Source organism: Podarcis muralis, chromosome 15 (assembly GCF_964188315.1).
Source record: "Podarcis muralis chromosome 15, rPodMur119.hap1.1, whole genome shotgun sequence".
Lineage (NCBI taxonomy): Eukaryota > Metazoa > Chordata > Lepidosauria > Squamata > Lacertidae > Podarcis > Podarcis muralis.
The window spans coordinates 30,637,368-30,659,423 of NC_135669.1; the positions used below are offsets into that span (position 1 = coordinate 30,637,368).

General features: G+C 49.6%; 1 protein-coding gene across 1 annotated transcript in view; it reads right to left on the bottom strand.

Annotated features, from left to right (window-relative positions):
- RNF43 (ring finger protein 43) overlaps positions 1 to 22,056 on the bottom strand; it is a 50,281-nt gene that overhangs the window by 8,233 nt on the left and 19,992 nt on the right. Inside the window, exons 2-7 of the mRNA XM_028708232.2 lie at positions 11,332 to 11,454; positions 5,410 to 5,484; positions 2,717 to 2,848; positions 2,305 to 2,406; positions 765 to 920; positions 97 to 199 (exon numbers count right to left, since the gene is read on the bottom strand). Coding sequence (XP_028564065.2) covers positions 97 to 199; positions 765 to 920; positions 2,305 to 2,406; positions 2,717 to 2,848; positions 5,410 to 5,484; positions 11,332 to 11,454 — 691 coding nt within the window. The remainder of the gene's footprint in view (positions 1 to 96; positions 200 to 764; positions 921 to 2,304; positions 2,407 to 2,716; positions 2,849 to 5,409; positions 5,485 to 11,331; positions 11,455 to 22,056) is intronic.

Genomic DNA, 22,056 nt, shown 5'->3' on the forward strand with positions numbered 1-22,056 from the left:
CTGGGCTGCTTGGACCTTTGGCCTGATCAGGCAAGTGTCCTCCTGTACTCTTATGTCACCAATCACAGAGGTTGCATTTCCCCTGCCCCATCTCACCAATGATGTTGAACATGCACAGTGGACATGTTTGGCGCTCAAGGAGCCAGCGGTCAACGCAGTGCCGGTGGAACTCATGGAAGCAGGTGATGATGCGGAGTTCCTGCAAAGAAAGGGAAGTCATGGAGAAATGCTGCCAGCTCAAGGGGAAATGCGGTACCACTTGTTCTGATCTGGGCTGTACAACTGGTTTCCAGTGGAACATCTCACTGGAATTCCTTTTGGAGAAGTGATAGCCTTGTCTGGGTAGTGATGATCGGAAACCTCACACAAGAACCTAGGAAGAGCCTGCTGGATCAGGCCAATGGCCCGTCTAGCATTCTGTTCTCACAGTAGCCAACCATGGGGAACCAGCAAGCTGAATTCCTTCACAACAGAACTCTCTCCCCTCCCATGTCTCCAGCAATCTGCATTCTGAAGCATAACTGCTCCGGCCATAGAGGGTAGAGCATAGCCATCATGGCTGGCAGTCAGCGATAGCCCTCTCCTCCAAGAATTTGCCGAATCCCCTTTTAAAGCCACCTGAGTCGGGCGCCACCACTGCAAACTGCTTAAACTGGGCCTCCCCAAGGAGATGACTGGGACCTCATCTTCCCCGCAGAAAAGCTCATTTTCGAGAACGCACCGGGGCCACTGATCCCACAGAGTGCGGAAGGGTCGGTGTTTACCTGGCCCTCAGCGAACTCCTCCAGGCAGATGGCGCAGACGGGGGCCGAGCTGCAGGTGCTGACAGAGTCCCCCGTGGGGGCTTGCCGGCAGCGGGCTTGATACCTCCGCGTGGCCAGCTGGTTGATGGCTTGCAGGGTCTCTTCCTGCGCGTTAGTCTGCAGAGGCAAATCGGACAGTTGAGGGAGCGGAAATGGAAGGGAGCCAACATACGCAGGGGAACAGACTAGTCGGTCCTCAGGATTCCTTCCAACTCTACGATTTTATGACTCTACATGGTGGACAGGCAGGAAAGTGGCTCAGTTCTGGAGGTATTTGTTGAAATCCAAGTAATTGCAAGACAAACCCCCAAGAACCTCCTTCCACCGAGGTTTTTAAACAGAGGTTGGATGGCTATCTGCCAGAGATTCTTTAGCTGGGATTCCTGTATTGCAGGAGATGGGCTAAAGGACCTATGATTCTATGAGAGCTGGCTCTGCACAATCTTGTTAGGGGGAAAACACAGACCTGCTGCCCAAATCGCTAATAAGTCACCTTTTACTAGAAGCCAGACTCACAACAATGACATACTGGAAGAATTTGGAGGATGCCCTCTTTGACAAACTGGTGCCATGACACATGGCACCAGGCTAGGAGATGATGGTTCGTAACAGGGAGGGGGTAGCTGTTGCTGTCCAGATATTGTTGGATGCTAATTCCCAGTGGCCAGCCTGGCTGGTCCTCAGCGGGGGATGATGGGAGTCCAGTGGCATCTCTAGGGCCCAATGTTTGCCATCCCTGGTACAGGCAGAATGACAACAGCAATTTCTGTCCTGTTCGCTGATGAAGTTTGCAGAAATGTATGTGCATGTTCTTGTTTCGGGTCAAAGATACATACTCCAGGAGTATTACAATAGCAAGCTACATGACTCCAAATATACAAATAGCATCTATATTATACTAAGAGGACCACTGCACATTTTAAGCACATGACACCCCAGCAGTCCTGGGAACTGTACTTTTTTTTTTAAGGGTTGCTGCAAAACACCAACTCTGTGAAAGGCAAACTACATTTCCCAGGATTCCTTGGGGGAAGCCATGTGCTTTAAATGTGTGTTGAATATACAGTACACAGCTAGTGTGGATCTGCCCTAAATAATGCAGAAGATTAACAACAGGAACATTTTGCAAACACAAAATCCCCATTCATTGATGCTTGCCTTGTTGAAAATATGCTGATTGATTGATTCCATTTCTTTACTGTCCTTCCTCCAATGGGAGCTCCGAGCAGGGAACAGTATTAAAATAAAACCTTTAAAAATGTGTTTCTAAAATCAAAAATACAAAGCAATACCAGCTGCAGAAATTTCAGTAAACATTCATGTCTCAAAAGCCTGGACAAACAGATACATATTTCAACAGCAGGCGCGCAGGTGGGTCTGGGACTCTACCAGTCACTGATCTGAGCAAGGCATGAATGATATTAGCACAGACAGATAGGGGCTCTTGAGAAGCAGTTTGAGGTGTCCAGAATAGGACTGGCATCTGTCCGAGGGCTCTTACCCGATCTCTGCTTGGCTGACAACGAGTACGGACAATGAAGATTAAAACAATCACCAGAACGGTGCTCATGACGGTGAGGAGTATCCAGACATCATAGTCGGGCTGTTGGAGAGAGAAGAGGTTAGATAAGCCCTATCTGGTTTAGCTCCGGGCTATTTGAAGGACTGTCTTCTCCCATACAAACCTGCCCAGGCTCTGGGATCTTAAGGGGACGCTCTTCTTTTGATCCCGCCACCCTCACAACCCCACTTGGTAGGGACGCGGGAGAGGGCCTTCTCGGTGGCTGCACCCAAGCTTTGGAACTCTCATGCACCTGGAGCCCACAAGAGGGCGCCACTTCTCGCAAGGCTGATTTTGGCCCAGCACAGAGAAGGGTCGAGAGAGGTGCAGCAGTAAGTAAGTAAAAACTCACCCAGGCCGCCATCTCCTTCACCTCAATCTTCACGTGGGCTTCTCGGTTGTTGTTCACCACGCCCATCAGCAGCTCGGCGTCATGGCCCCAAATCAAAACAACGGGGTGACTGAGCCCTCGCGGATTTCTCAGCTGTGGAGAGACAACCTTTGAGGTGAGAGCGGCATGTCACCAGGTGCCATGGATCGATGTGTTGGGCGCTGGGAACCCCACTCCACACCCCAGTTGAGAGGCTTGAGGAGAACTCCAGGAATCCCATCCAACCAACAGCCCAGGCAAGGCCTGGGTTTGAGATTCGAAGCTCTGCTGTGGCCTTGCCCAACCCAGCAAAAAAATGCTTGCATGGGTAACCTGGGAGTTTTTTGTGAGAAGCACAGCGGACATGCATTCTGATGCCTGAGGCCGAGAATTAAGAACATAAGAAGAGCCTGCTGGATCAGGCCAAGAGGGGGCCCATCTAGTCCAGCCTCCTATTCTCACAGTGGTGAAGCAGATGTCCCACTGGGAAGCAAACAGGATCCGAGCACAAGAGCCCTGTCTCCTCCTGCGGTTTCCAGCAACTGACATTCAAAAGCATTGCTGCCTCAGACCATGAAGGCAGAGCATAGGCACCAATAGTTCTCTCCTCTTCCATAAACTTGTCCAGTTTTTGAAAGCCATCCAAGTTGGTGGCCATCACTGCCTCCTGCGGCAGGGAGTTCCACAAGTTAACTAAGTGTTGGGTGAAGAAGTCAGGTTTCTCTGTGTGTGTGTGTGTCTCGAATTTTCCACACAATCTGGATCTGGAGTGGAGATTCCCTGATGGTTACCTGAGGATATTTGAGCCCCGGCACTTCTTGCAGAGCTGGAGACTGTGCTTCCCACACACCGCCAGGTTTCATTACAGGAAAAGGCCAGGCCAAAAACACCAGGCCGAAACGAGGCCGCATGCCTCAGGTGGAAGTATTTGGGCACTGCCATGTGGGGGCAGCACAGAGTCAGTGGTTTCATTTACATTTTCCCTGCCTGGGGGGTGAGAAAGCTGGGGATAGGGACTTCTGTGCCTCGGGCGGTGAAATGTTTTGGGCAGGTCTGCCTACCATCTCCTCTGGATCCTCATTGCTCACACAAGCAGAAGTTTAAAAGGCTGAGCTTGGCAAACCAGTCATCCATCATCCAGGAGAAACACTCCCTCTCCTTAGGAACCGGGAGTCAGTGTGATGTAGTGGTTAGTGTGTCAGACTGGGATCTTGGAGGCCAGGGTTCGAATCCTTGAAGCTTACTAGGTGACCTTGGGCCAGTCACTGCCTCTCAGCTTAACCTACCTCACAGGGTTCTTGTGGGCATTACATGAGGAGAACTCACGGAGGGAAAGGTGCGATATAAATGCAATAAATAAATAAATACACTGATAATAACAACGGCACGGCTTTCCCTAGCTTACGGGATCTATGACTTTCTGTTCAGGGGCTGTCATGCCATTCCTTCTCATACCTATTTGCATGTCTAGAAATCAACACACACACCGCCATGGGAAAGGGCAAAGAATCTCAGGGCAAAGAGACCCGGAAGCAAAGGAGCTGAGAAGGTGAGCAGCCACCTGGACAGGTAGACTGCAGCGACACAACGGAGGAGCAATGCCTGAGCTAAGGAAGATACCAGGTCCGAAGGCAGGAACAAAAGAGCTTGTGTGAAGCCAACTGGTTTGAAAAGTTGGGGCTTCTTTTGTGTCAGCGTTGGTAGCTCAGTTGGTTAGAGTGTGGTACAGATGACGCCGAGGTTGGAGGTTCAACCTGCATATGGGAGAGCTGTGTATTCTTGCATTGCAGTGGGTTGGATCATGGATAGGCAAAGTAAGGCCCAGGGGCCGGATCCGGCCCAACCGCCTTCCAAATCCGGCCTGTGGAAGGTCCAGGAATCAGCGTGTTTTTCCATGAGTAGAATGTGCCCTTTTATTTAAGATGCATCTCTGGGTTATTTGTGGGGCCTGCCTGGTGTTTTTACATGAGTAGAATGTGTGCTTTTTATTTAAAATGATCTCTGGGTTATTTGTGGGGCATAGGAATTCGTTCACCCCCCCCCTGAAATATAGTCCGCCCCCCCCCCCATGGTCTGAGGGACAGTGGACCAGCCCCCTGCTGAAAAATTTGCTGACCCCTGGACTAGGTGATCATCGGGGTCCCTTCCAGCTCTGAAATCCTATGGTTTAAGCACATGACACCCCAGCAGTCCTGGGAATTGTACTTTTGTTTTTAGGGTTGCTGCAAAACACCAACTCTGTGAGAGGCAAACTACATTTCCCAGGATTCTTTGGGGGAAGCCATGTGCCTTAAACATGTGCTGAATATACAGTGCATAGGTAGTGTGGATCTGCCCTAAATATTACAGAAGATTAACAACAGGAACATTTTGCAAACACAAAATCTAAAATCCATTGACTCGTGCCTTGGTGAGCCGCACTGAGGGAAGACTCATCAGGGGGAACAGGGAGCTGCTCATAAAGGATAGTCTGCTCTCATCCAGCCCTCACACAGCCTCTCCTCCTCCTCCTCCTCCTTTGTCTTAGTGTTGCCCCTTGTAGATCTCAGCAGAGAGGAGGATGGGGACAACACTAGACTTAGCTGGCTCTGCCTGCCATTGGCTCTGGCGCCACCTGCTGTTGGCCTCCTGGCAAAATTGTAAAAAAAGAGAGAGGGAGACCGCTGACTCCTTACCTGGTCGACAGCACTTTGGTCATCCGTGATGTCAAAGAGGACGGCGCGAGCTCCTCTCTCTCCCGCCAGCTTGGCCTGTCCAAAGAGAGCAAAGGGGAATCAGGGAATCATAGAACGGAAGAGTTGGAAGGGGCCCATTGCAGGAATCACAGGGAGGGCGCAGGTGGCCTGCTGAGTGATTGTGGTCCCCTGGGCAAGTGTATCATGGCCTGAGCAGCAGCAGTGGGGGGGGGGGGGAACGTTTCCAGCCCGAGGGCCACATTCCCTTCTTGGCAGCCTTATGGGGGCCGCATGCCAGGAATGGTTGGCGCCGGAGGCAAACGCGGGTGGAGCAGCGAATGTGAAGTTTACTTTTGTACAGCAGGTGTGTTTTTCCTCTCTCACACCCACCCACCCTCTGTGTCCTCCTTCCAAGCAAGCCAGAGTTGAAGGACACATCCCAGGCAGGCGAAAACACTCAAGGAGGGTGTGGCCTGGAGAGATCTCTGAGGGCCGCATACAAAGTCCTGAAGGGCCTGACATTTCCTCCCACCCACAATGCTCTTCTGGGACAGCCCAAGACACTTTGTCCCCTGAGGCAGCCGCATTCCCAGCTGCACTCCACATACAGAAGCCAGCCAGACTCCAAGTTGCCTCTTCCTTCAGTGCCGGCCACAGGTCAGCATCCCCTGGCTTGCCTGAGGGCTGCCGGCCAGCTGAAAGACGCCATCTTTGCTCAGAGTCCTTCAAGACCTGCCTCTCAGGAAGCCAGCAGACCCTTGAAGCGGCGTATTGCCTAGGATTTCTTTTCCGTTGGGGTCAAGATCTAATTTTGGAGATGTTGATTTTGCTGTTACGGATATTAATTCTTGGTCTCCTCATTTGACTTATGTGGGGATGGTTTAATTTCGCCACATACATTTTGAAGTGCTTTTATTTATCGCCCGCGGCTACTTTTGTTATAATTTGGCAGTCACGGAAAGCTTTTCGTGTTGCAAGCCTCCTTGAGCATGGTTTTAACCATGGAGGGCTCTTGGCTCCCTGCCCTGGTCATGATGGGCTTCCCAGATACTGTCCTTTCCTGGGAACAAGACACTAGGCTTCGGTGTAACCCAGCAAGTCGGTTTTTTGATTCTTCCAGGCTAATAAAGTCATTTGCTTTGTTTTACATATACATAATACAACTGCAGAATTGCTCGACGGGCTAGCGAACAAGCCTCTCCATGCTAGCTGGTTTAAAAATGTTCGACATATTCCAACGATGCATTCTTCAAGGCACAGTTTATTATTCTCGTGGGGCTTTTGGGTAGAATGATAATAATCTGATATTAGGAGGGTCATTTTTTCCTTTATTCCCCTCTCTGACCCTGATTCTCTTATGACACTGGTTTAAAAATGTTCAAATAGGAAAAAGAGAGAGCCGTGGGGTCGGGGATTGAACTTGACTCCCACCCCAGCTGTTACCCCCCCTGGGCAAAAAGCTGAACCCAGCAAACTTGGGTTGAGAGAGAGAAAGCCTTTGCTGCGATTTTCTCCTTGCAGGGGGTTGTGATCGATGACCCTGGGGGGATCCCTTCGCACTCTACAATTTTCTGGTTCTCATTTGGCAGGAGAAAGGCAGGAAAGCCACCATTCTCTGCCTCTCTGTGTGCAATGCACAAAGCAGACCCCAAGAGGGAGAATGCGGTGCCCATTTCCCTGCCTCCTGGTGGGCCAGAGCTTTGCCACCCCTAGCTGAGGGCTAGCCAGGTGTGGCAACGACAACAACGGTGTTCCAAGGAGGGCTGTTGATGCCAGCCAGCCAGCCAGCCAGCCGACCAACCGGCCGGCCCCCTCCCCTCCCCTCCGCTCCCTGCCCTGCCCTGTCTGCAGGAACAAAGGGCTGCTCTGTGCTGCTCCTGCCTTTGGTGGAGCAAAGCGCCCTCACCCTGCAAACGCCTGGCACTCCCGGGCCTACCTCAAGTCCCCTTCCGCCCTCCCTGGCCAGCCGGCTCACCTGCCTCCCTCCCCCGCCTCCCATTGGCACTGGATCCCCGCCAGGCCCCAGAGAAACCACCCGCTTGGCTCCACATCAAAGCCAGGGATTGGGAAGCGTAGGCCAGCCTCGCCGCAGCCCGGGGCAGCCTGAGCTGTTCCGTCAGGGCCTCTCGCCAGCCCTGGTGCGGAGAGGGAGCCGGGGCGGGAGACCTGCCTTCAGACGGAGGCAGCAAACAAAACAGAGGCCTGCCGCAGAGCCCCAACTCTGCCTCGTGCCTCCTTCTCAGGGCCCACCAAAGAGAACCTCTGCACGTGCTCAGAGGCACTCGCGGGTTTGTTTGTTTTGCTCACTCTAGGATCTCCAGGGACAGAAAAGTCGGCTCTGGAGCAGAGCTGTGTCTCAAGGCATAGGGCTCTCCGAATATGACCGGAGCCAGGGCACACGCAGCAGGTTATTGTTGTTATTGTTGTTCTTAATAGTGGTGTGGTGTAGTGGTTAGAGTGTCAGGCCATGACTCCAGAGAGACCACGGTTTGAATCCCCGCTCAGACGGGCGCTCGCTAGGTGCCTCTCAGCCTAACCAACCTCACAAGGTTGCCGTGCAGATTAAAATGAGGAAGAGGGAGAAGAGTGCGCAGGCCGCCTTGAGCGACTTGGAGAGAAAAAGGTGGGGTATAAATGCAATAATATATAAATTTAATGCATTTATAGCCCACTCATCTCCCAAACTGGGATTTGAGGCGGCTGGCAAACTTCCGAGGCATCACCACGAAACACGAAGCAATAGAATCAGTAGTCAAAAAGGCATGAAAACACACATTTAAATCCAGCATCAAAGTTACTTTGCCCTGATGGAAGTGCCCGGTGCTGATACTAGAGCTGATTTTCTCTGCTCATGCTCAGGAGTATTGATGGAGACCATGCTGCCGCAAGGCTCAGAGCTGTTCCTTTCGGGGGGATTACAGGGATGGGGTTTCAGATCAGGAACGGCGTTCCCAGGCCTTGACAACTGGTGGTTTGCACTGGGCCTTCTCTTCCGTGGGACGACACGTGGCAACTCCTCCTCTCCGCCGGGGAAATTTAATGCAAAGGGCAGCCTGTAATCTACATTCTTCTGCAGATGGAAAGGGGTGGGGGTTCGGAAGGAGAGTGAGGAGGAACTGAGCAGCCCAGATCTTGTTGCTAAGAAATGCTGGCAGAGAGAGAGGGCCTCTCCTGGGCTGTGCCAGACCCATCTGAGAGGGAGACAGAGAGAGAGGCTGGCGGGTGGCACTCCTGGCTTACGCCCTCCCTGCAATTAGACACACACCGCAGCTAACCCAACAGCTCCTCTCTCTTCCCAAACCCGGGGAACTCTGAAGCCCAGAAGGGCCTCCCAATTTGTTTCCCAGAAACTTTTCTGCTGCCAGAGTTAGGAAAGAGCCAGTGGTTAGGACCTGGGAGAGACCAGGGTTCAAATCCCTTCACATACCCAGTTGACAGCTCACTGCGTGTGATTTTGGGAGCTGGCCACTGCTTCTCACCCTGACAACAGGGTTGTTGTGAGGAGGTGTTAAAGGAAGAGGTGGGAGAACAATGTATTCCACTTTGAGCTCCAGAGAGAGAAAAAGGCGAGATATGAATGCAATTTAAAAATGGGTTTTGCAGCCTCTCCAGGTGACTCTTCCAGGGCGTTGTGGAAACAAACAGCAACCTAGAAGAGGGCCCACCCACTCCAGGCAATTTATTTATTTACTTGCTGCATATAAATGGTTCTCCCCTTTCTCATTTAATACCCACAACAACAACCCTGTGAGGTAGGTTAGTTTGAGAAGCAGTGACTGGCCTCTTTCCACCCGTCATTTTATAAGCATCTGCCATGCCACTTCGTGCTCTCCTTTTCTCTAAACTAAAAAGTCCTGAATGCTGCAACCATTCCTCATCCCCTCATCTCTCCATCTCCTGGATGGTTTTTGCTGGCCCTTTTTGGAATCTTTCCCAACTCTGCCGTATTCTCTCTGAGGCGAGGCAGCCAGAACGATGCACAGTACAGTGGTACCTCGGGTTAAGTACTTAATTCGTTCCGGAGGTCCGTTCTTAACCTGAAACTGTTCTCAACCTGAAGCACTACTTTAGCTAACGGGGCCTCCTGCTGCTACTGCGCCGCCGGAGCACGATTTCTGTTCTCATCCTGAAGCAAAGTTCTTAACCTGAGGTAATATTTCTGGGTTAGCGGAGTCTGTAATCTGAAGCATATGTAACCCGAGGTACCACTGTACAGAAAGCTTTCTCTCAGCCAGCAGAGTGTTGGTGTGTGTGTGTGTGAGAGAGAAAGAGAGAGAGAGCCCTCTTCACCCTTTCTAAGCTCCACACAGTCTCACGCCCAGATCCTGGCATGGAAGTAGTTAACTGCTGCCTGGTTAGGAAGGAAGAGAGGAAGTCTGATTAGCAAAGTCAGGGCCTGAACGATCTTAGCTCATGCCTCTGCCGGCTGCCTTTGATCTGGGCTTCCTTGGAGTGCGTGTGCAAGCAGGTACCTGCCAGAATAACTCCAGCAAGCTGGCTTGGCAGTTGCAGAGCCTGCCTCGAGCGAAGGGGTCGGAGGTCAGCAGCAGAGTTTCCCAGCTGGGAGATCAAAGGTGGAGGCGGCACTTTCGGGCTCCAGGGTTACCCTCGGAGAAAGAACCACACCACCCTCGTGAAAGAAAACAAGAGGGCTCAAGGTTGCCATGAAGCGACCCACACGACCGCGGCCCTTTTCTACCAGCAACTAAAAATCCCCCAAAGGGTGGATTAACACTTCTCGGAAAGCCTCCACTCCCCGTCTCCACTCTTACATCCAAATTGCCGTCACCCCAAACAGAGTCTTCATACAGCAACGCTTAAAGAATCACTAGCGGTGCAGGTAAATCTTCTGGCGAGCTTGCAACTGGCAAGACCTTCGAGCTGAGCTATCCTGCAGCTGCAGATTCGCGGATTCCGGCAGGTGAGGTCCTGCAGGCGTCCAAGAAACAAGCTTGCTGCTGAAAGCAGGTCTCCCACTTCTCTTCTCAAGCCGCCGGGGGCGCAACTGGCTGCCCACAGCTTCCTTTCCTGGCCACAGGATCGAACCTGTGCTCGGTTTCATAGGAGAGGAACTCTTACACTTGCTTGTGCAGGCAGTGGGGGCCAGGGAAAGGGCTGCTACAAAGTGTTGCAAAGCGCAGGGTAAAAGGCCTTTCGGAGGAGCTGCGCCGAATTGCGTGAGGTAGGCTGGTGAGCACATTCCCTTTGATCCACTAAGCTCCGCTCTTGGGGCTTAGCAGGAGAAGAAAGAGGCAGCATTCCTGTAGAATATTACGCAGAGCCTTTTTGCAGGTGCAAAGTTCGTAAGAGATTGTTCTACTGAATATAAGAAGAGCCCGCTGGACTGAGCCAAAGGGGCCCATCTAGGCCGGCATCCTGTTCTCACAGTGGCCAACCTGTGGGAAACCTGCAAGGAGGATCTGAGTGCAGCAGCAACTCTCCTTTTCCGTAACTTCCAGCAACTGGCATTCAGAAGCATTATTCCCTCCAACCATGGAGCAGAGCATAGCCACCGTAGTCATCAATAGCCTTATTGCCCTCCATGAATTTGTCCAGTCCTAGAACTGGAAACGAAGGACTGATCAGGGACTCCATCAGGGATGTTGCTGCAAATTGCACTGCCTTTTCGCAGCGGAAATCCCAAGGAAACAGAGCCTATGAAGAATTGGAGAGCTATTTTACTTGCTTACAGGGAAGCCGGATATACCACAAAGGGCAATGCTGGAGGGACCCTAGGCCTCTGCCCTCTTAACTTACCCAGAGCCATCTATGCATATAAATTTAGCAGATGCAAATGGAATGCAGGTTGGAGCCGCTGATTGGCAATATAGGAGTGTGGGAAGGTGATCACAAAGTTTTGCAAAGTGGGAGGAAAGGAGATTGTCAGGTCTGCTCTGATTGCAACGACATGCACACACATACCTTGTTGGCCAAGGACAGGCAGGGGTGGGGATCGCGGTCAGGCCGTTCCAGTTTGACAATGGAGACAAATCCTGGGACCGTGTGCTCATCCTCGCTGGTGTTGCACAGAGACAGGGGGTGGAACTGTGGAGAGAGAAAGGAAGGGGGAATCACCATGGAGATGCAGCAGAGAAAACTGCATCGCAGTATTAGGTGAAGCCACGAGGTATGCAGCAACACTTCAAAGGCAACTAAGTATACAATGTAACAGGCTTGACCTAGAGCTTTGTCAAAATGTCTACCATAGCTTCATTTATATACCAGCGCCTTCTTGGCATTACAGGACTGGAATCCAACTCCCAGAAGCTCCAGCAGCTAGCATGGTGAAGGATATGGGGTGATGGGAGTTGTAGTACAGCAACATCTGGAGGGCACCAGTTAGACTTGTTTTATTTGTTTCGTAAAATATATACTTCACTTGATTGGAAAAAAGCCCTCACTGTGGTTTACAAAAAAGATAAAACAATAAAATTATCAATGGGAATAATTAATAACAAATTAAGATTTGCAAAAAGTTAAAATAATTATAGACTAAAAGCAGATTAAAACTTGCATCGACTTTCTAAACATCTGGGTAGGCTTGCCCTAACAAAAGTGGTTTTTAGCAGGCACCAAAGTGAGTACAATGAAGGCACCTGCCTAATATCAAGAAGCAGGGAGTTCCATAGTATAAGTGCTGCCACACTAAAAGATGGATTTCTTACAAAGACAGAACGGATATTATGTGGCACCTGCAGCAGTGCCAGTTCCGCAGATTGAAGCGGTTGACTTGGTAAGACGATCTCACAGGCAAAATGGTCCCATGTTGTTATGCACTTTACATACCAAGAGTAAAACCTTGAACTTGACCCACTAGCAAATAGGCACCCAGGGCAGATCTCTGAGCGGAGGTGCTATATGCTGATAGGATCTCGGTCTCTTCAGCAATTGCGCTGCAGCATTCTGCACTAACTGCAGCTTCCAGATCGTGCAAGGAAGGCCTCACATAGAGTGGATTGCACTAATCCAATCTCTTGTGGCTTCCAGCAACTGGTATTCAGGAGCATTGATGCCATTAGAGCTATTAGCCATCAATAGCCTCCATTAATTTGTCCAGAACTCTTCTAAAGCCATCCAAGTGTGTGGCCATCACTGCCACCTGCAGGAGAGAGTTCCACTGCTCCATCGTTCCACTATGTGCTGGAAGCAATGACTGAGGACTCAAGGTCGCTGCAAAGATGAGTTACTTTAGCCCTGGAATGCCTAGCTAGCTGGTCACAGCAGGTCCTTGGAGGCTCCAGAGGTCCCTCCCTCACAGTGGGAGTCAGTAAACCTCAAGACCGTCCAAAATAACTCTGCTGGCCGGCTACAAGAGGATGCAGTGCAAGCCACAAAATGAGCCATTTTCACAGCCTGCACTGTGACATGGCAGGCACAGTTTATGTGTGCTAATCAGTGTTCGGTCAGCTTTGGAGCGCAACTTGTTTTTGTTTTTGTTTTTTTTAAATAATTTTTATTAATTTTCCAAACATGTAATAAAAACAAACAATAAAACAAAACAAAACATACAAACAAATAAACATGTATAATTTCATAAACTTATTTTTCTTCACCTTATTTCCCGGACTTCCCCACACCTCCCTTTTTCTGCATCCTTATTTTTCCTTTTGACAGCAACCCTCCATTTAATTAATTGACTCATCTTCATTATACTTTCCTTAAATTTATGATTTACAGCTGCAATTCTCTGTTTCTTAACACCATAACATCTCAGCACTCCTCAATGTTACAACAATTTTTAAGATATATTTTAAATTTCTGCCAATCTTCTTCCACTGTCTCACTCCCCTGGTCACGGATTCTGCCGGTCATCTCTTTGGAGCGCAACTTGAGCCGTTTGCTTCATCGCCCAGAGCTCTCCATAATACCAAATTTGCCTCTTGGGCTTTCACCACGCTGCAGAGGGTGCTCGGGGGGCAATTGTGTTGACTGCCTGTTTCATCTCTCCATTCCATAGCGAAACCAGGACTCAGTCCTCAGCTTTCTCCCAGGAACAGCTCGGTTTGATATGATAAGATAGCCATCTTCAAATATGAAAATGGCTGTCCCACAGAAGATGGAGGCAGGCTGTTTCGCACTGCTCCAGAGGGGAGGACCTGAACCAATGGGTTCAAATGACAAGAAGGGAGATTCTGACTGTTTATCAGGAAGATCTTTCTGACGGTAGGAGCCGTTCGACAGTGGAATGGGCTACCTGAGAAGGTGGTGGATGCTCTTGCATTGAAGATTTTGAAGCAGTTGCATGGCTATCTGCCAGGGATTATTTAGTAGCAATTTCTGCCTTGCAGGGGCATCCCATGGGGTCCCTACAATTCTATGATTCTATGGTTTCCATCCGCCTCTGAGGGCAGGGCATCCAAACCACTCTTATAGGGGGAAATTGCTGCTGCGAATCCAAACACCATCTGGTAACAGTTGGTCATCATCAAAAGCCTGAGGGAGAAAAAGAGTGAACTCACTTCCAGTTTAACTGATCCTAGTAATGGATGAAGGGCGGAACACAAATATTTTTTAATAAATGAGCAAAATAATCCAGTTTACGGGAATTTTCTTGACAGAGCCCACATAGAGAATTCTTTTTGCAGATGAGGTAACTGTTTGCAAGTCACCCACCCACCCAGACGAAAAGGACGACTTCATCTCATGGTTATGGTTTTGACTAAGCACCTCAGGTTAGAATCATAGAATTGTAGAATTAACACCAAGGGTCATCTAGTCCAACCCCCTTGCAAGGCAAGAATTGCAACTGAAGCACCCCTGACAGATGGCCATCCAACCTCTGCTTAGAAACCTCTAAGGAAGGAGAGTCCACAACCTCCCGAGGGAGACCATTCCACTGTCGAACAGCTCTGACTGTCGAAAAAGTTCTTCCTGATGTTTAGTTGGAATCTCCTTTCTTGCAACTCGAAGCCATTGGTTGTGCAAGTTTATCCCAAGTGTTCATAAAGGACACTTTGGAATTTCTTGTCCCATTCTTCCTTGGACAGAGATGGCTTTGACTAAGCACCTCAGGGCTTGCAAGCTCATCCCAAAGTGCACTTACTCATTTATTTCACAAATTTTAAGACTGATTGTAAAACAACAACCCTGAAAGTAATTTACTTGCCCTGTGGAAGGAGAGCTGGGTCCAGAATCCAAGCTGTCCGGAAGACCCAGGGCTGCTGAGATGTTGTACCATTGCACCAAAACTGCCCCCCTGATCTCTAGGGCGTGGGCTACTTGGGGTGGGAGATTTGCTCCTATGATCATTGCAACTCTACTCGTTTTGGGGGTGGGGGGTTGGAAATGCAAAATGTTCAGTATGTACATGGGTTGCCGAGCCCCTTCAAGGTGGAACAGCTACAGGTATCCAGTAATGTAGTAATATAGGGCAGAAACTTTTCCAAAATGGAACCTCTTCCCTTTATTTTTTCCATGGAAAATTTTCCATTTCACAAGTTCTTTAGCAACCATTTGCAAAATGCCAGCTGCAAATTCAATCTGAGGCAAGTGTGGCCACGTTCAAAGGTTCCCACTTTGTTTACTAAACGCAAGTAAAATAAACACGCTAATTTAGATTGCTGGCTAGAGCAGGGGAAATCCCCCCCCCCAATACAAATTCCCTGAATTTACTTAGGGGGGCGGATCCAGAAAACCAACACCACAACCAGTCTATCAATCAATCAATGCAATCTATCGATCAGTCAATTCTGTCTTCACTGGGGTATCCGGAGTCCGGAAAGGAAACAAAACCAAGAAGAAATGGGTGGGGAGAAAGGGTGCTCCATCGGTCACCTTCCCCCAAGCCCCAAATATTTGCAGAAGATGTCCGTCTCATCAGACCTCCTCTCCCTCACCTGTCACCTGGGGGAAGTCAGTCCATCTTGCTGCCTCAGTGGGAGAGATGGGAAACAAGAGACCCACTCCATCAACTATGCTGGAGACACAGCTCCCATCAGGCACCTCCTGGCCCCCAAACTATGCCAGCTAGACATTATAGCAGCTATTTAGAAATCAGTGCCCAGGTTTTGATTTTTCCTCTTCCCTCCTTGTCCCTCTTCCCTCGTGTGCCATGTATTTATTTATTTTTTAGATTGTAAGCCTGCAGAGTAGGGACTCTCTTGTTTTTATTGTACGTCAGTTGCTCTCGAAGACTTTTAGGAGCAGGGTAGAAATGCTCTCAATGAATGAATGAATGAATGCAGGAGGCAGGGGCCATCTGCCTCACATCTGCTTTCCTGGGCCGCCTTGTCTGTTAGACCAAAGGTGAGCTCGCACCTGCTTCCAGGACCTTGGCAAAGGATCAAGGGATATCTCTCTTCCACTGGAAGCCTGATAGCACCGCTCTCCTCTCCCGCCTCGCTCCGTGGTTGGTTAAGGGGAAACTGGCACAAGCTTTTATAGAGGAGCTCTTCCGAGTGGACAGCTTATCTTCACTCCCAACGGGGATGCAATCTGCGACATGAAGGGGCTGGACCCAGGCTGCGTAAACACCAAGGCAGGAGGAGAAGGCTATGGATGGCTCCACAGTCAGAGGCAGCAACGCTTCTGAATTGCAGTAGTTGGAAACCGCAGAAGGGGAGAGGCCTCTGATGTTCGGATCCTGCTTGCAGGTTTCCCATAGGCATCTGGCAGGCCCAGGGGTGCCAACTATAGGGGGTGGAAGGGGCTTCAGCCCCCTCAATATTTGTGGGCAGGGGGGGGGTTAAGCTCCCCCCCCAATACTGAGGGGGCCGTCATGCCCCGCCAATGCCAGGAGAGCGCTCATGCCCTGGGCAAGGGTGGCATGGAGGATGAAGATCACGATCCACGTTTCCTACCCCCTGCTGTTGCCGGGAGATTGCTGGGGCGGCGGGTGGGGGCAGAACCAGTCACGTGATGCCGTGCCCCCTCAATGTGGGGGGTAAGTTGGCACCCCTCGGTGGGAGAGGCAGCTATAACAGCAAGATGCTGGGGTAGATGGGCCATTGGCCTGAACCAGCAGGACTCCTTCGTATCCATTTATTTATTTACTTACTTATTGCATTTATATGCAATAAGCCTCTGATGAGATTAAGGTGGTGAACAATGTCCTCGTCCTCATGTTTAGCCTCACAACAACCCTGTGAAGCAGGCTGACTGGCCTCCAAGGTCACCCAGTGAGCTTTGTGGCCGAGGGAGGGATTCGAACCCTGGTCTCTCCCTGGTCTGGTCCAACCACTGTGCCACGCTGGCTCTCGTTTCTAAATGTGCTCATAAAAAAATTGCTCCCTCCCCTGTTCCATTTCTGCATTAATCTGATTTTAACAAATAAAATCTGCACAGAAATCTATATTGAAATACCGTATTTTTTGCTCTATAAGACTCACTTTTTCTCTCCTAAAAAGTAAAGGGAAATGTGTGTGCGTCTTATGGAGCGAATGCAGGCTGCGCAGCTATCCCAGAAGCCAGAACAGCAAGAGGGATTGCTGCTTTCACTGCGCGGTGATTCCTCTTGCTGTTCTGGCTTCTGAGATTCAGAATATTTTTTTCTTGTTTTCCTCCTCCAAAAGCTAGGTGCGTCTTGTGGTCTGGTGCGTCTTATAGAGCGAAAAATACGGTATGTGTTTCAACCCATATTTATGTATTTTATCTCAGTATATGCCTTCCTAAATGTATTTCACCCTAACATACACACTTTAAATGTGTTTTAAAAGGCCATTTTCACACATGGGCTTAATAGGAATTAACCCATTTGAATAATGCAATGCAGATTCTTAATGTATATTCTACTTTTGTTTTAATGACACATTTTTTACTGCTAGCCGCCCTGGGCTCTCATGAGAGGAAGGGCTGACTGAGTAAAAGGAATTATAATAGTTTATTTTTCCTCTCCCTTCGGCTTATGTGAGGCCAGAGTGGTTAATAGTAAAAGTGCAGCATTATTACTACTAATAATAATCATAATGCCAAATTTGCAGAAGTGTGAAAAGGTAATTACAAGATACACTCATGAGAACCCAGAGCCGCTAACAGTAAAAATGCATTGTTATTACTATTATTATTGCAACATTTGCAGGCGTGTGAAAAGGAAATGACATCCCGATTTTCACATCAGTCCAAATCTGGTCAGATTGCATCAGAATTCACAGAGACTGAGTTTTTCGAGGTTCACCCTTCCAGATACAGAATGCACTTCGGAGCTGAGAGTGCCCATTTTCACGGAGGGGAAACTGAGGTTGAGAGGACATGCTTGAGGCTGGACAACGGGTCGGGGGAACTATGTCAAAATCAAAATCCAGTGGTACTATGAGGGGACAAATTCCATCTGATATTTTCAGCGGCCACGTTGGCACTGAAGCCCACAGGATTGGGCCGGGGAGGTCAATCAGTAACATGTCAGTAAGTGAAAAGAATCAGGACATCAAAATGCTAAAGATGGAGGAAGGATGGCTAAAGGAGGCTGTAACCATAGGTTATTAGGCAGGGTCTGAGGCAAGCTGTTGGGCAGGTTATTAGGCAGAGTCTGAGCCATGTTATTGGGCAGGTTATTGGGCAGGGTCTGAGGCAGGGGTCCTCACTCTGCCTCCCATGGGCACAAGGACATCATTGAGGTATTTCCCTGATGCTTGCAAGGCCTCTGAGCCTCCAACCCCACTTCCACACACTTCCTCCTTGGTGATGAAATGGTGAAAGTGGTTCCCATTTTCTTCCTTCAAGAAAATGATTATTCAAATTTGTATCCCTCCTTTCCTCCAGCAGGAGCCTAAGTTGGCAAACACACAAAAGATAAAGCGATGGCGACATATCACAACAATCCCAGGACAGATGCGGACTGGGAAAGATATCTCATTAAAAAGGCTTGTTGAAAGAGGAAAAGTACATAAGGGCTGAAGGAGGAAATTAGAAAAGTGACGCTCTTTCTTAATCCCTCTTCCAGCTCTATAAGGTTTCCGGGGCTCCGGTCCTTTCGCAAATTGTGGAGAGCACCGTAAGCCCATGCAACGAGTCCCACTGGGGCAAGGGGTTTCCACAATCAGCACGGGGGGGGGGGGGGTCAGGAGAATCCCCAGAATTGCAATGCTTGAACCTGTGGAATGAGCTTAGTACTAATTTTTAGGATATTTCATGGGGGGGGGGGGGATTAATCAGGAAAATAACCAAGTTCCAGGATGATTATGGTAGCAATAACTACAACAATAATAGCATACAATGGATGGAATTAACAAGAATAATGAGTTCCAGGTTTGAACATAGTCACTGAAAATAGGTGCTGGAGCTAAGCCTCAGCAGCCATTTAAGGCATACAGATCAAACCCTGGCAGCATCTTTTTTTAAAAAATAAAATATTGTGTTTATATCCCACCTTCTCCTCTAAGGAGCTCAAAGGGGCATATGTGGTTCTGTCACTCAACAACAAACCTGTCAGGAAGTGAGCTTCGTGGCAGAGTGGGGATTTGAACCCTGGTCTCTCCTGGGCCTTAGTCCAAGACTCTAACCACAAAAACCACACTGGCTCACTTCAGGTAGTGTAGGGATGGGAGAGAACCCTGCCTCTCAAAACCTGGAGAGCTGCTGCCAGCTGGTGCTGGCAACATTGAGCCACATGGACCCTGAGGGCCTGATTCAGCACCAGGGGCCCTGCCTGCTTCCTCTAGGCCTGCCACTGGGTTCAGAACTCGCCCTCGGCTCGGCGCAGCTTTGAAGGTCAGCCGTTTGGAGTTGGAGCTCCTTTGTCCGGCTGGGCCTACCTGGGTGCTGCACGCCACCCCTGCTAGCAGGTCCCACAGCCATTGCGGTGGGGAGGCAGGAGCAACAAAAAAGGAAAAGCGGGGAGGGGGGGGGAGCCATGAGCCTGCCTGGCTGAGCGGGAGAGATGAAAAGCCGCCTGGCTCATGTAATAACTGATGGCCTCTGCAGTGCCGTTTTGAACTGTTTACAGACCGAGTTAACGATTACAAGCTCTGTGTGCTTTGGCCGCCTGCCCGAATTCTTACCCGGCCGTCAGATATTATTAAAGAGCCTTTCGATGCTTGCCTGGAGCCCGTCCAACACACCTCAGAGAGAAGCCGCCTGGGCTCAGGGAGGAGCCACTGGCTGGCACTCTGTCTTTTTCTCTCTCTCTCTTTCCAGAGGCCCAGGGAGAAGTCCCAGCCTGGGATGGGCATCTGGCGGGATTTGGCAGAGGCTGGGGCGCCTAGGCAGGAGGGGGAAAGGAGCGCCCAGTTGGCACTGGGGACCTCGTCAAATCATGGAGCTGGGAGAGACCCCCAAAGGTCCTCTAGCCCAACCCCCTGCAATGCAGGGATCACAGCTACAGGATCCCTGGCAGATTAACCTCTGCTTAAAGGCCCCCAGTGAAGGAGAGTCCGCCATTTTCCAAGGGAGCCTGTCCCGCTGTCAAACAGCTCTTGCCATCAGAAAGTTCTTCCTGTTGTTGGAATCGCCGGAAGAGTGGTAACCAAGTACAGTGGTACCTCAGGTTACAGGCGCTTCAGGTTACAGACACTTCAGGTTACAGACTCCGCTAACCCAGAAATAGTACCTCAGGTTAAGAACTTTGCTTCAGGATAAGAACAGAAATCATGCTCTGGCGGCACGGCAGCAGGAGGAGGCCCCATTAGCTAAAGTGGTACCTCAGGTTAAGAACAGACCTCCAGAACGAATTAAGTTCTTAACCCAAGGTACCACTGTTAAAACTGTGGAACTCACTTCCACAGGAGACAGGGATGGCCACCGACCTAGATGGGTCGGAGGCAGCGATGCTTCTGAATACCAGTTGCTGGAAACCGCATGGAGGAGAGTTGCTGTTGCTCTCGGGTCCTACTTGTGGGTTTCCCATTGAGGCATCTGATTGGCCACGGGGAGAACAGGATTGCTGGACTGGATGGGCCCCTTTTGGGGCGGATTCAGCTGGGCTTGAGAAAGATCAGCATCAAACAGGTGTATCCTTATAACAAAGGACAGGATAAACCTGAATTTGGGATAAGCCCATGTAAACGTAGATTAAAAACCCAACACTGGAAACATAGTTGAGCACCCAGTAAATGGAACTGCATTGTGGGGGGCTGGACTAGATGACGCTTGGGGTCCCTTTCAGCTCAACAATTCTATACTTCTATGGGACTGAAGCAACTTCCCTCCAAGGAATAGTCACAACATGTGGAGTTTTGTTTTTTAGTTTGGATAAAAGGCAAGTAAGGGAGGCATAGAAAATGGGTCAGTGTAAATTATCAAATTAGGGAGATTTCCCCACCCCCTAAAAATTCTAGAACTCAATGGAGGAGGGGGGTTCCAAAAGAACAGGGCCTTTTCGGTGGTGGCTCCCCACTTGTGGAATGCTCTGCCCAGGGAGGTTCGCTGGGCACCATTGCTCCATATCTTTAGGCCCCAGGTGAAAACATTCCTTTTTCATCAGGCCTTTGGGCTTTAAACTATCCATGATGTTTTTACATGGGTTTGAATTTTGTTTTTTAATGTGTGTTCGTGTGTGTGTGTCTTTTAGACTGTTTTTTTTTTTTTTTAATGCTGGTTTTAATATATGCATGTGTTATTTTGCATGCGTTGAGTTGCGGTAGCAAGAAAAGCGACCGATAAAATTAATAAATAACAGCAAAACTTAAGAACACAAGAACTTAAGAAGTCAAATAGCTCAGTTGGTTAGAGCGTGGTTCTGATAACGCCAAGGTTGCAGGTTCGATCCCTGGCTGGGACAACTGTATAATCCTGCATTGCAGGGGGTTGGACTAGATGATCCTCAGAGTCCCTTCCAACTCTATGATTCTATGAAGGGACTTCTGTATCAGGCCCATGGCCCATCTAGTCCAGCACGCTGTTCTCACAGTGGCCAACCACTCAAGCAGTATATACATCTTACGAAATAAGTAAACTAGAAATCAGGATTCGAACGCAAGAGCACTCTCCCCTCCTATTTCCAGCAACTGGTATTCAGTGGCATGACTTCCACCAACCGTGGAGGCAGAGCAGAGCCAGTCACCAAGGACAGCCTTATCCATGAATCTGCCCAAACCTTTTTTAAAGCCATCCAAGTTGGTGGCCATCACTGCCTCCTGTGGGAGGGAGTTCCACAGTTTAACTCTGTGCTGCGTGAAAAAGTCCTCTTTTTTTATTTGACCTGATCTTCCAACATTCAGCTTCATTGTGTATCCACAAGTTCTAGTGTTGTGAGAGAGGGAGAAAAAGCTTTCCTCTAGCTCTTGTCTGCATGCCACACATAATTTTATATATTTCTACCATGTGGCCTCTTCCTCGCCTTTTCTCCAAACTAAAAAGTCAAGAAGAAGAAGAAGAAGAAGAAGAAGAAGAAGAAGAAGAAAGAAGACAGACAAAAGAAAAGTGCTTCTCTGCACAGCACATAGTTGAAACCATGGTATCCTTTGCTCCCACACGAAGGCCACCAGCTTGGATGGCTTTAAAAGCCAATTAGACAATTTCATGGCAGATAATAAAGCAAATCCATGGCTAGCTTCTAGCAGCAATGCCCATGTCCTGGGCTTCTGAATCATGCCAGTTGCTGGGAATCGCAAGCAGGGAGAGCACTGCTGCACTCGGGTCCTGCTTGTGGGTTTCCCAGCAGGGCACCTGATTGGTCGCTGGACTACATGGTCCCCCCCCCCACCTTTGCCCCGATCCAGCTGCACGGGACTCTTCTGATGGTGCTCTGGCACTGCACAGGGCTTCTCCAGCAAC